Source organism: Lynx canadensis, chromosome A3 (genome assembly GCF_007474595.2).
Source record: "Lynx canadensis isolate LIC74 chromosome A3, mLynCan4.pri.v2, whole genome shotgun sequence".
Classification (NCBI taxonomy): domain Eukaryota; kingdom Metazoa; phylum Chordata; class Mammalia; order Carnivora; family Felidae; genus Lynx; species Lynx canadensis.
Window position 1 is genome coordinate 112,989,787 of NC_044305.1, and position 15,082 is coordinate 113,004,868.

At 38.0% G+C, this 15,082-nt stretch overlaps 1 protein-coding gene across 11 annotated transcripts in view; it reads right to left on the reverse strand.

Annotated features, from left to right (window-relative positions):
* Positions 1-15,082, reverse strand: part of LTBP1 (latent transforming growth factor beta binding protein 1) — a 406,554-nt gene that overhangs the window by 119,169 nt on the left and 272,303 nt on the right. For 8 of the 11 annotated variants that reach the window (XM_030311333.1, XM_030311336.1, XM_030311337.1 and 5 more), the window contains 4 exons: positions 13,465-13,692; positions 11,388-11,410; positions 8,003-8,102; positions 7,404-7,502 (listed from right to left, as the gene is read on the reverse strand). In XM_030311333.1, coding sequence (XP_030167193.1) covers positions 7,404-7,502; positions 8,003-8,102; positions 11,388-11,410; positions 13,465-13,692 — 450 coding nt within the window. The remainder of the gene's footprint in view (positions 1-7,403; positions 7,503-8,002; positions 8,103-11,387; positions 11,411-13,464; positions 13,693-15,082) is intronic. The other 3 variants (XM_030311335.1, XM_030311341.1, XM_030311342.1) reach the window with 1 other exon arrangement.

A 15,082-nucleotide genomic window follows, 5' to 3' on the forward strand; every position in this document is an offset into this window, starting at 1 on the left:
TAACAAAGAAGCTGCATATTAAAACAAGGTTGTCCTGGGCTATTATCTCATTGTCAACACAAAGTCAACAAGGCTTAAAATGCATGCTGCCAGGAGCCCATGCAGTCCAGTGTGAGAAGACGGTGGTCTCAAGCAGGGTAAGCTACATCAACCGCCTTGTTGGAAGCGTCTTTGGTTTGAGAAGAGAAACAGGTGTGCTACCATTACCAATAACCTACCATGCATTCTGCAGGAGGATGTGACCATCAGAGCTTTAACAAACACTATGGAAATGACCTAAACGAGGGCTGCGGGCTGCGGCTGCGGTAGCTTTCCAAAACCCAAACCACATTCTTCATTTTTCATCAAGTGTTAGTCACTATGCTGTGACTTTGAGACAATTGGTGCAAATCATCTGGAAAGTCCCTGGACTTTACAAGGAAGCATATGAATACAGACCTGCGGTATCTACTTGGATGGCACACATCGCATTTACAAACTACTTATACCTTTTGTGAGCCCACATGTGCTAATTAATTCACTATCAGAAAAATAGAGTGCTTTAGTCCGTATAATGTAAAATTATGAAAAAAATAAAGTAACCCAGAAGGCTAAAAACATTAGTAATTAACATGATGGCTTAAACTTAAGTGGCAGTATACAAAAAATGAATTATAAAACATATATAGCATAATTATATAATCACTGGCATGATAGGAAAATGTTTATTCGTTAAAAGATATAATTGGTTACAAATATAGAATATGATCTAAATTATAAACTACACAAAAGACAAGAAAATAAATCTCAGGTTATGATTATGGGGATTGGTATTTTCTTTAGATTTTTCTGCATTTTTCAAAATTTCTACAATGAGCATTTGAATTACTTTTATAATCCGAAGTCTTCCTTAACAAAAATTATCCTTTCTTGGGGCACCTGGATGGCCCAGTCAGTTAAGCGACTGACTTCAGCTCAGGTCATGATCTCATGGTTCATGAATTTGAGCCCCGCATTGGGCTCTGTGCTGACAGCTCACAGCCTGGAGCTTGCTTCAGATTCTGTGTCTCCCTCTCTCTCTGCCCCTCCCCAACTCATGCTCTGTCTCTCTCTCTCTCTCTCTCTCTCTCTCTCTCTCTCTCTCTCTCTTTCTCTCAAAAATGAAAAACATTAAAAAAATGTTTTTTTTAATTATCCTTTCTATGCCACAAAAATCTGAAAGGAAAAGGTCACCTTCTCCTGATTATAATCCTAGATACTCAGGTAAGATTTTTTTTTTCTCTATGATAGGAATTCTTTAGAAGAACAGTGTGAAAATCACATCTCTAACCCTCTATTCCATACTGTAGGTAGATGCCTGCTCTGAAAATTACTGGTATTTACTTCTCTCGATTTTCTTTGTAATGGCTAATCTTCCTTTTGAGTCTACTTTGCCATTTTCTTAAAACAAGAGACATATTGATCAGTTTGCAAAAAGTTAGAAGATGAGTTAATATATTAGGGACAAGGATTCAGAACAAGTTCAAAGGCTATAAATCTGGGGTTTTCATATAATGCTTGAGCAGAACTCAGTGTCCCAAAGCCCACATACACCAATTTGTTGATAACCGAATATTTGTAACTTTTCAAGCACAGCTTTAGAATGGAATTTTTATAAGTGCGACCAAAAACCATCAAAAGTATGTGATGTTTAATTCAAATACGATACATTCCTATGCCACAGTGTGCCAACATATTTAAACTGTTTCTTCTGACAGCTCTAAAACAGGAGAAATACTTAAGAATTATGTTCTTTAGTCTTAGGAAACGAAACCTTAGGAAATGGCCTTTCTTCCACTGTAGAATCTAAAATAGAGGCTCTGAGGATATTTATGAGGCATGTTTGAGAATCTTTAGCTGATTACCTCATAGATAAACTATACAGGGACACAGCTTGATAGTGTTGATCCCAGCTGGCAGGACACTAACATATATAAGAAAATGTTACTCTGACACCACTAGAGGGTACTAAGAGATACATCAAAGGAGTGGAGGGATATTTACTAAAATGTATTTGATTTCTACCCTGTTTATCCCATTTTTTAATACAAGCAATTAATTAATGCAACTTTCATCAGTGCGGCCTCAGAGCTCCCTTCCGCCCATGTGCTAAGCAGGACTCCACCCTTCCAAACACAGTCAGAACACCTCCAAAACACGTTAGAACTTTTAACACAAGTCTCCTAACTACCTCTTCCCATGCTTTCCCCTCTTATGAGATTTTCATTCTCTAGCAAGTACTGTTATACCAAAAGTCCATCTTGAAAAAGAACTGGCAAGTTCTTCTAATTTTTCCATTTTTCTGAAGACAAAAGACAGGTCTTGTTATTTTTCCAAGAGGTCACTCACACTTAGATATGTGACCCTCTTCCCACAGAATGAAGCAGTTTCTGTTGAAACATACAGTTCTTTGAGCAGATTGTGTCGACATAAGCATAAGAATTACGGCAAAGCCTCACACAGGCAGCACTAATTATTGGTCTCTCGGGTATTCTAGGCTAATGAAAAGGTCTTGCCTTCTTTAGCATGTTTGGCTTCCCAGAGAGATCATCAAGAGATTCTTCCCAGGGGACTCTTCCCTAACGCCCATCACATGCCCCCTGGCCCTCAGGACCACCTGATCCTTCTCTACTATAAGTGCCTCTGAAACAACTTCACTTTCTCCAAGTCAAGAACCATATTCTGCTTCTTTCACTAGAATTCCATTTAGAATCTTGGAAAAAAGAGCTATGACCAAAAAAGCCAAGGGAAAACCAAATACTCTATTTATCCCACCACCAAGGCCAACAGTGGATTTAGGAGTTTGGTATCTTTATTATGTTTTTTTAATTAAACGAAAAATAAAGTTTTTTGGCAAAATATGAAAATGAGTATGTTGATCTTGCATGTTTTTCCTCATCATATGATTACTCAAGTAAGTAAGTAAATAAATAAATAAATAAATCCTGGAGATATTAAAGCATGATGATTTTACATGAAAAAAAAGGAGTTCATTTTCCAACAGCATACATAGTTTATAGAAGCTGTAATGACACCAGTAATACGCTTTAGGGACAAACGTTTTTTTAAAGGGGTCAGTTCTGAGTTCTGGAAAAGATCTGATGAGCCAATAGTTTTTATAATGTTTGAGCCATGATAATTACAAAGGTCTCCACAAAGCAGTCATGGAAGTCAAAAGAATAATTTCTGGCTGGTATGCAAGGGCTACGGAGGAAGTTTGGGAAGAGTAGGAGGAAGGCATCAAATGTTAGCTCATGGAAAGGTTTACAAAAATGCCCTGGCTTCCTAACTGCCCCACAATGAGCATAAACTGTCCCACAACAATTGAAACAGATGTTTCCACTTTGTAAATATTTGCCAGAGGTTTGATTTTCTAACCTATCCTTGAGCTATTAAGACACTATGTTAAATCAAGAATTTATATGCTGAAATGTATAATTTATTTGGAAACAGTATACCAGTAATGTTGCAAGCCACCAAATCAGCTGTTAAGAGTGGAAAATATCACACTTATTTCTTGCAAGTATGTGGCTCACTTTATTACATGTCAAAGTGTGTCTGAAGAAATCTGAAAAGGCTATTTCTAATTTCACAATCACAAATGTATCATCACTGAGCCATATGAAGCTGATTTTATTTATTTTAGACTCCTACGTATTATTCTATTCCTTTCTTCAACTTATGAGACAAACTAATAAATAGTGACAAACATGAGTTACCTCCTCTGTGTTTTATAATACTCCTGACAGAACTGATCAGATTGCTCCCTCAATCTATGTGTCTGGCTCTCACATAAAGCCAATGGGAACATCTATAGTTTGATTTAAATTAAAATTGATACAAAACAGTCTTCTTGTTCTAGTGTAGATTACAGATTACAGTGTAGCTCTAAAGTTGCAAGCCATTTTAATTCAAATGCTCTAATATTCTCCCCATGGGCTGTTTCAGAAAGATTCTTCTACTATAGGAAGTAGAACACCTACAAACGTTGCATAAAATTTTAACATCACTTTTTTCCTGGAAGGAAATATTCATGCTTCAAACATGTGATAGCAGATGTCGGGACTGTATCTCTGCCAAACTCAAATTAAGCTGTCTTCTAACAACTTCATAAAGCACAGCTACTTTCATTTTTTTTTTAAACCAGCTCTGTAGTTCAGTTGAAGCTAAGTAACTTCAATTTGTTATTCCTCACACAGCTGCATTTAAATGACGAAACTACATTTATCTAGCCAGACTTAATTAACCTCTACAGAGCTAGTTTGCAAGAAGTCTATCCATTGAAGTCAGCCATTGTTAAAAAGGCACAAAGCTGTATGTTCACATGGGAAAATACAAATATAGAAACACAGTATTTGGACCTAGTGAATTGTCCATGTATTGTCACACTGCAATTTTCCTTTTTAATAATGAGATCAACAGTGAAAAGATCCTTGTTGACCAAGATGTGCCAAGGTGCAGTTTCTTATAGATGTGTTTAATAAAGTGAGCAGACACATAAATGACTTCAGAATAGAGAGTAACTGTTTTAGCCACGGCCATTTAAAAAAAAAAAAACACTATCACTTCATTTTATCATTCTAGAAGTGATGAGAAGAGCTGTTATTTCTCTACAACTTAACTCAGTATTAAGAGGAAAAGCAAAAAGGAGTTGGCGTCCAATAAGCGGACAAGGCTGTGGCTCCAGGTGCAGGTGCCTTGAACGACAGAAAAATGCACTGCAGACCCTGATGTGACTGCACATCTGTGTGAAGTGCATTTCATCCTCAGACACAAAGATGCTTTTTATTTTTTTTTTTTACTTTTTTTAAAAAAATATTTTAATGTCTATTTTTGAGATACAGAGAGAGAGAGAGAGAGGGAGGAAGAGAGAGAGAGAGAGAGAGAGAGAGAGAGAGAGAATGAGCACGAGCAAGTCGCGAGAGGCAGAGAGACAGGCAGACAGAAGATCCGAAGAGGGCTCCACACTGATAGTGGGGCTTGAACTCATGAACAGCGAGATTGTGACCCGAACTGCAGTCAGACGCTTAACCTAAGGAGCCACGCAGGCGCCCCCAAAGGTGCTTTTTAAAAACACTTTCCAGTCTGATGTCTGAATTCAAGTATCTAAGAGAACTCACATCCACATTTTTGAGAAAATGGACCAAAGTTTTTAATATAAAAATTATATATATTTTATATAATTTATATAATTGTACCATCGTTTTTAACATAAAACCCATATATATATAAGAGTATAACTTGATGCTTTGATATATGCAGGCACTGTGAAATGATCACTATAATTCATCTAATTAACACACCAAGTACAATTTTTACTTGCAAATTCATTCATGTCATGTTTCTGAGGAAGGATTATCTTAAGGGAGGCTGCACACTCCTTCCTCTATTAGCTTCTCTTGTTATACCCTGCCAACCTCATCCTGACCTTACTGTGGCATGATGCATTTTAGCCATCTTTTTCTGACTATATAAAAATATTTGTCCACTATAGAGTATATGGAAAATAGAAAATATTCTACAACACCCCAAACCTCTTGGATCCTACTATAAAAATAATCACTGCTAATATCTGGCATATTTTCTTCCAGTATGTTCTCAATATGTAAGTCTTTTTTATATAATTGGCAAAGTGCTCTTTCCTTCATTTTTCCATACTTCATTTTGTGTTTAACAGTATTGTGACCATTTTCTGCTAGATTTTAATAAAAATACTTCAAAAATACTGTATGTGATGGCAGCATAATGTTCCAATATATAGGTCTAACATAATTATCTATTTCCCTATAGTTAAATGTTTAGATTATTTCCACTTTTTCTCTGTTATACCTGATGCTGTGGTAAGTATCTATTCATATAAATCATTGTCTCAGTCTTTGGGGACATTATTTCCTCACACTAGATATTTTAACATAAGATCATTGGGTCAAAAGTTCTGAACTTTTTAAAAATTCTTTTTTTTTCTTAATTTTATTTAAATCCGAGCTAGTTAACATATAGTGCAGTAATCGTTTCAAGAATAGAAGTTAGTGATTCATCACTTACATGTAACACCCAGTGCTCATCCCAATAAGTGCCCTCCTTAATGCCCATCCCCCATTTAACCCATTCCCCCTCACCCACCTCCCCACCAGCAACCCTGTTTGTTCTCTGTATTTAAGAGTCTCTTATACATTTTGCCAGTTTGTGCTTTCTAGAAGAGTTAAACCAGTTTACATTTCTTTCAGATATGTGTTTTACCTCAATTTTTAAATATATATTTATTTTTAATTTTTAATGTTTATTTATTTTTGAGAGACAGAGTGTAAGCAGGGGAGGGGCAGAGAGACAGGGAGACCCAGAATCTGAAGCAGGCTCCATGCTCTGAGCTGTCAGCACAGAACCCGATGCGGGGCTCAAGCTCACAAACCGCGAGATCGTGACCTGAGCCAAAGTCAGACGCTTAATCGACTGAGCCACCCAGGCGCCCCTGACCTCAATTTTACTCTAGTAAAAATTAAATGCTATTTTTATAATTATTTTAATTTGCATTTATTTGATTACTAGTTGACATTCCCTATTATATGTTTCTTGGTAACTTTTTTTTCTATAAATTATCTGATTATATTATTTCCCCACTTTTCTATTATTTTTTATTGCTGATTTGTAAGAGCTCGCTTTACATTTAAGGGTATTAACATATATGCTGTTGATCTGTTTCACATTATAAATTTTTATAATGTTTACTAGTGATACAAGTTATTATAAAGAATTTTGAAAATACATAAAAATATACGGAAGAACAGATGATCCACGATCCCAGTAACTGGTGATGGTTGAGCACTTTGATGTGCTTTTTGTCTCTTTTTCTGTGTTTGTAAACATTTAAAAAATAAAGCCGGAATCATACTGTGTTCTGTATTTCTTATTATGCCACAGGCATCTCTTTATAACATTAAATATTCTTTTAAAACATTAATAGCCGGGGCACCCAGGTGGCTCAGTCGGTTGAGCGTTTGACTCTTAATTTTGGCTCAGGTCACGATCTGGTGGTTTGTGAGTTCAAGCCCCACATCAGGCTCTGCAATGACAGTGTGGACCTGCTCAGGATTCTCTCTCCCTCTCTCTCTGCCCCTCTCCCACTTTCCAAATAAATAAGCTGAAAAAAATAATAAAAAAAAAACATTAATAGCTATGGGATATCTCACTGTTTATGTGTACCACAATTTATTTAAAGATTCCTCCTTTTTAACAGTATTTAGATTATTTCCAAATATTTGCTATGATGACTAACACTGCCATGAGCAACTTCATACATTTGACATAATTTTGATACCCCATTTAAAAGGAGGCTCAGACCCACATCTCCTGCACAGGCTATGTAACATAAGGAACACCACACCTACCCGTTACTTGAGTAGGTGCAATCACTTGGCTGGCACTTGATGTAGAAGCCTCAGGAGCTACTTCCACAGGCACAGGAGGTGATGTTTTTTCAATCACCACTGTATGAGGAAGGAGGGATGAAAAAATTAAAGCCTGTTAGGTGCACCGAGATCCTATTTCAAAAAGCAAGCATAATTTAGTCTCATAACATACCACAGTAGTGCTTGGATAATTAAGAACTGATATCGATCCCTAAAGCTCATGGTATTAATACATAGCCCCGCTTTCAACATGTAGCAAGAACATATGAGAACAATTCAAACGCCAAGAAAAATGACCCATCAAACGATGACCCTCAATAACGTTCCACATATAAACCTACTCTTGGCCACAGAAAATACTGGAAAAACTTATCTTCCTCTTACCATTATAAAACTTACAAGACCATCCTCACACTAATATTATGAGTATATTAACATACTTAAGTATATGTCTCACACTGCCCATCATTTATGAGTTCTAATGATTTATTAAAGTTTAAAATCAAAGACAAAAGAATTCTTATCTCATTTTTTTATCCCAAGTACTCTTACAAATTGCACAGATCAACAGAGGTTACCTGGAAACTGTGGATGCAGGTGAATCGTTGAGATGCCTGGAGAGAGCTGGGGTTGACCAGGCTCAAGTTTGGTTTTCTCTTGATCCAATGAAGGTATTTCCTGGGTGGATGTATTAAAAAGAAAAAAAAAAAAGAAAGAAAGAAAGAAAGAAAAGAACTAAAAATAAGAATTATTTTTATTTTTCACATATTACTATCTTTATTTAGTTCTACTCTTAGAAAGGCAACAAATATCACAGGACATTGAACAAAAAAAGTGTGCAACTGTGTGAAAAAAATACATGTATGAACTGTAGCTATGCCCGCTACTCTAGCAAGTCTTTGGTTTCCCCAGCAATGCTGACCCATCCATACATCCTCACCCACTTCCCAGGGCCCAAAGCAAAAGGTCCCCTCAGGCATCTTACATGCCTTGGCTTGGGGAACCACATCTGGTCTCACACAAGCCACAATAAACCTCAACAGACAACTAAACCGTCATCTCACTGACATGTGGCTCTGCCTTGGGAAGATGGCCAGCCACGCTTTGCAGATTGCATAATGGGTACAGCACTCGTGTCATTAACCCGCAGCTAGTAACTCTGCATCTCCAGCTCTCAGCATAGTGATAGGCGGGCAGAGCATCAGAAAAACGGGGACCTGGAGGAGCACCTGGGACTTCCACATGCGGCCTGTTGCCCACTGCTGTCCTCCGGACCGGAGGTGAAGAAACAGACTGACGCCTGTGGCTCAGCTTCCAGTTACAGCTGCTCGGGCTACTGCAGACAGACCCATCAGGCCAGTAGGGACAGCGGTGCGGGGTCGGTGGGCCCACGCCTTCACTTCCTTATAAGTATTCATCAGGTGACTTGGTCACAGCTGCCCTGTGCATCCCCTCCCTCGCTCCCTCCCTCTGCCATCTTCCAGAAAGCTCACTCCCCTAGTCTGTTTCCCTTTTAACAGCTCTCTTAACTTCAGTTATCTCCTCTGCTTTTTATAACCTAGATATCCTGCCTGAGTAGCTCATCAAAGATCTTATTTTGTTGGCATGAGTGTTTATCTAACTCTGTTTAGATATCCCACCAGTACCTCAAATCCATCCCCTCCAAAACCATTCAGGCTCTCAATCCAAGGTGTCTATTTCTATGCTATGTCACAGCCATTAAACCATCCAGGTTTAAAGTCACTTTGCAATCCTCGCTGTCTGTCTCATTCCTCCTTCCAAGCCCTGCCCATCTGCACTGCCTATTATATTTGTTCATCTTTCCATACCCACTGTGCCCACTGCTGCGGTCCAGACTCTCTCATCATGCTTACTGTAGTAATCTAATTGGTCCCTTAAGCTCCCTGTCTTCCTGTCTCAGTTAATCCTGGGGCAATTCATCTTCTAGAAATAACAAACACTCAACTACCTTTTCCCACATTTTCTCTTCTGCTTAAGAATACAGACTAATTTTATCTTACCTATTAAACGTGACCTCAATCAGTCTCCATAGTTCCCCATTCCCTGCAGCTCATGGCCTATGCCAATAAGAAGCAGACCACGGTCAGCTGTTTATGCACTCCTGCAACTTGCAGACAGAATTTCCCCCAGTGGCACAGGGCAGCAGACTTTCTAACCAATGCCAGTTCTCCCCTTGACAAGGAGAGTCTGAGAGAGGAGAGCAAGGTAATCCACCACGGATTACAACTACGGTTTGGATTCCAAGCTTTCCAAAGCAGCCCCAAGTTCTCTTCCTAACATGCCTCTCAGGCTCCCCTAACTGACCTCCTGCCGTCCCCTCCACTGCACCTTTGTGCATATCATTTCCCACCCCTGGGCGACCCCGCTTTCTCTTCATCAATCTTCAACATCATGGGACCTCTGCAAGAAGCCAAGACCACAAAGACTAGGACTGCATGTTTCCCACTGGCGCGTCTCCAAAAAAATGACAGTGTACGTATACAAGAAAACATTGAGGCCCTCTTTAAGACCCTTCAGGAGAGTTACCATACACTCAATTATCAACAGCACAGAAAACAGCGATTATTCAATAAGATGAGGTTATCAGGGAGCTGGCTCCTCTGCTCACGCAGCAAATGATTCCTTCCGCGTATCTACCAGAACTGAATTCAAAATCAACAACATGCAAATGACTGTACACCGACCTTTAGAGACCCTATCCGGGAGTTGCAAATGTGCGTATCAAATATGCCTATGTGTTGTCCCTCTTCTCGAGTCAATATAACAACATTCTTCTTTCTTGGGTGCTATCACTCCAAAATCCTACTTCCTCCTTGTCTGGATTCTTTCAGCACTTATGTTAGAGCATTTAAAGTTATTCTGTCCCATGTTTATAAGCTAAAGGTTTTTAAAATTATTTATAATAATTTATATATGTGTTCGCGCTCTCTAAATTCTAATACTGCATTCTTGTCAACTGAGTGATACAAAAATGTATGAACATTTAATAACGATCGAATTTTCATGTTATTAAAGAATCACAGCTAGATTCAGATGGGGAACAATATTATATAGATAGGACTTAGATCCAGCAATTATTTTTTTAGTTCATTTATTTATTTTGAGAGAGAGAGAGTAGGGGAGGGACAGAGAGATAGGGAGGAAGAGAGAGAGAATTCCAAGCACGATCCACAGTGTCAGTGGAGAGTCTGATGTGGGACTTGAAGTCACGAACCATGGGATTGTGACCTGAGCTGAAGTCAGACGCTTAACTGACTGAGCCACCCAGACGCGAACCCCCCACACGCGCCCCGCAGCAAATTTCCATATTTTCTATTAATAAATCTCACAGTTAACAGTCCCATTTTATGCCAAAAAAAAAAAAACCCCAGCAAGTTGATTAAATATTTCCCTGAAATTTCTAGGAACCAATATTCTAATATTGGATTGAAATTTCTAAGAACCAATACTCTAGTATTGGATTGGATTATTACCTAACAAGGGTAAGTTCTGTTCTTATTCTAATTTAATCAAACATGCATGTTAAATTTTAGTTGAATTAAGAAGTACTTCGCTTAGCATATATGTGCTCTGAGAATACACACTTGCATAAACATGTCAGAACACTTTCTTTCCATCCATAGTCCAGGCCATGAATTGATCTGAATTCTGTGTAATCTTCTGATTCCATTAGTCGCACCTTCTTCTCTTACTAGAATTTAAGTTCCATGAGAACAAGGAGTTTTGTCTGATTTGTTCTCTATTGTTTTCCTAACACTCAGGATAGTGCCAGTTATATAGTCGGTGTTCAATAAATATTTCATGAATGAATGCTAGATTTCCTCAAACCAGATAATGAATAATGGACAGGTTACTACATTTAAGTCTAAAAAGAATCCATACATATTCTAAAAGAAAATCATTTTGATGGTAAAAAAGACTTGCAAACAATAAATAAATTACCTTCTCAGGGGGTGCAGTTGCCACTAAAACCAGAAAAGAAAGAAGGACATTAGTACAATTTAAGTCAATCCACCACATTAACAGTTATATTTTTAAAAAGCAATAGAAGTCCACTATCACCCCAAAAGAATTAAGAATCAAACTCAATAAAATGCAGAATTATGGTCATTGTGGAGAATTTTACACACAACCAACAGAAAAACTATCCATGTTATATCATTCCTTAACTACAGGAGTTCAGGTAGATGCGATGAAATTCTTTCCAACTCCCTCATTAACTGAAAAAGTTAAAGGAAACAACACTTTCTGGCACATTATTTTATGCCTAATCTGACTCTTATGGAATATCCCATATCAAAAAAAACAAAACAAAACAAACATTTTCATTAATTGGCCACATACTTATCCTTAATGTAATAATGTTTAAAATACTTTCTGATGTTTATGTTAAAAAAGAAAGCCACTTATCTCAATAAGAGATCTAAGAATGGGTACTGTCCTCCTAATCTTTATTGAAGAGAATTTCCAGTAAGATAAGCTAACTAAATTAGGAGGAAAGAAATCACAGGCCAATTAAATCTAATTAGAGATTAACATTAATATGTTGAACAAATTCCATATTAAACAATCATGACATTGTTGTGAGGTAGTAGTTGTGTCTTTGTATTTAGAAAACTTACGTTCCATTAATCAGTCCTTAGTATTACCCCTCAAGCCTGTGATCAACAATTACTGGGGTTTTTCCTCACTGATCAGTGTCTCCATAAACATAAGTGTACAATTTCGGTAGCTGCTTAACTCCCCAAAGCAATCAGGGTACCTGATAGCTTATTGCTGCTGCTTTATTCTTGTGGTTGGAAAAGTCAACTAACTGTCCATCCTGCCTAACCCACCAAGAAAGTCATGAGGCAGCATCTGGGACCAGAGGCCATTTCCTCCTGCCTGTGCAAAGGATGAGTAGTTGCAAACATGTGGCCAGGAGACCCCAAATGTGTAGAAGCAAATGGGTCAATACTGTCAAATCTAGGTGAGGTCCTACCTGTTCTGCCTAGCCAAAGAAGTACAACAGAGTGAAAGAGTGAAATGAAACAGACCTAGGACACAGAAAGACTCAGAGCCCTGAAGAAAGCTCTCTCTAGAACCTAGGTACCTTCTCTCCTCACAAAATCCATTCCTAAATTCTGACCTAATAAACTGTGAAAAGCCAACAGAAGCTTCATTAGAGACAATGTACATGTCATACAAATCTAAAATTTTTATTCCTTCTATCTGGGGTGAGAATTTTTATAATACAGATACTTAAGGTATTGAACATGCTGGCTTTTATAAAGAGATACAATCAAAGTTAATTGTCTCTAGACTCCTCCTAAAATATAAAGCCTTACCTGCCTTCTTGGAAAACTGTGCTCGTTGGCCCTGTTATATACTTGTCACATGACATCTGACAAGCCATGTCCCTCCCTTCTATAGGTCTCAGTTTTCTCAGAAGGCCAATGGAAGGACTGTACGAGGCAATTTCCAAGATCCTTTCAATGGACTTTCCTGTCTTTCTTCACTTGCCTCCCATTATCCCTGATTGCCTGCTGCCCTCTATTTCCTGGAAGCTCAGTCAATGCTTTAACTTCTTTACATCTGTGGATTCCACTTTGCAAAGTAAATAAATATTTATTAAATGGCCTTCTAGACAAAGAAATGAATTATGACTATTCCCTCAAAGATCTAAATTACCCTTCAGGAATAAACACCAAGAAAAAGTGGCCCCAGCAGGTCCTGAGATCACCCTGGAAAATTGTTACCTGCTATGAACATATTACCCTATGGCCGTGGTCCTCAGTCACAGGTCATTTTGGCCTGCAGGGACGTTTGGCTGAGCTGGACAGTTTCTGGCTCTAACAACCGGAGGAGAGGGTGCTAGTAGTATATCTAAAAGTTAGAGGCCAAGGAGTTTACTCACTGAAAATTATCCTGAAGTACCAATAGTACTGAGGTTAAAAACCCTGTTCGAGAAGAGTGTTAACAGGGAAACCAAACACACACAAGACAGACGGTTGGGTCCATGATCTATTTCCACTCTCACCTTCTGGCTCCGCCACTCCTGGCCCGTGTTCCCGGGAGAAGGTCAGGGCCTCCACTGGCTCTTCCTTGGCTGGGAGAGGTGGAGGATGAGTACTTTTAGCAACAGGTTGAGTGTTCTTTGGCTTGACAAATACAGGTCCTTTACCTACATGGTGATGGATTGGCCTGCGTCTATGAACGCCAGAAACCGTATAACCCATTCCACCAGGACAGATTTCCTTAAAAGCAGCTAGATTTGGGATGGGAAAATATTCCTTTTAAAAATCTAAAAGTGCAAACTTATACAGAGGAAAATATCATGATGAGTATTTTTTTCAATAAACCATCATTAATATAGTTACATTCAAAAACTTCAAAAACAGATGCATAATGTTGAATTTGTTAAACTTGCATATTTACAGAAAAAACCCAACCCTTTGTTTTACTCAGTATTTCTCCATCTGTTAATTCCTTATCAGAGTTATATATATATATATATATATATATATATATATATATATATATGGCATATACAGCATATAGGAAGCATATATTTACATATATAGATCAACGACTAATTAGGAGATATCATATATGCATATTATATATGTAATTTTCTGTATCATATATCACATATATATGTGATATATCAGGAGATTTTTATGTATCAAAGATTTTAATATATATTATATATATATATCATGGAGTGTGTGTGTAAGATCGGCAAAAACCAGGCTTTCTTCTTTTCCTCCTGCTTTGGTGTAATTTCATTAGTTATTAACAAGGAACTCAGTAATGTCTAAGCTAGATGATTAGCAAGAAGGTTAAAAAAGAAAAATATATCACTAGTCAGGGAAATGAGGCGCTGAAATCTTTCATAATTTGTTTCCAAATTACAGACTCAGCCAGAATGGAGCATATCAGCTGATATGGTGAGGTTGGTTAAGAAGGACTGAAAAGGGGAAGTGGTTTTGAACAGTGAGTCTCAGGATAGTGAGAAGGAATCCAGCAAAGTTAAAACACACTAAAGAGATGATGGACAGAAGTCAAGAACAACAGAACATGCCAAGTCAGAAAATGGAGTTATTTTCAAAAAAAGAGACGAGTGGGCAACAGCCTGACTTTGACCAGCTGGCTTAATTATCCAGAGGACAAGGCGATGTTCTGTGCTCTGGGACTGCTATCCTTGCCAGGAAAGTGGTCTTGTCTACTCAGAAAAGAAAAAAAAGAAAAAAAAAAAAAGGTAGACTGGGCACATAGGATTTGCTAACCTCCACTGCATCACCTCCAGGAATAAGTAAAAGAGAAAGACGGGGGTGGCGAGGCAGTGTGTGGCCTGAGGAGGAAAATCCACCTAATCCCTTTGGTGTTGGTGTTGGAGGCAAGTTACCAAACCCAGACACTAAGGAGCTTATGGTCAACTTTTATATTTCTACTTTTCAAATTGAAAGTAAAGTCAGTCATTTCTCACTTCTACTAAACAAGAGATCTCCTATTGAATGCTCTGGACCTAAAATTAGTTCTCAATAAAAAGGAAACTCTAAAATACTCCTTGAAGTCTGCTAAAACATTGTTTTTCTAAGGATCACACATTAAATGGCAGAACTTCATTCTTAAATTTAACTATGAAATACAATTCT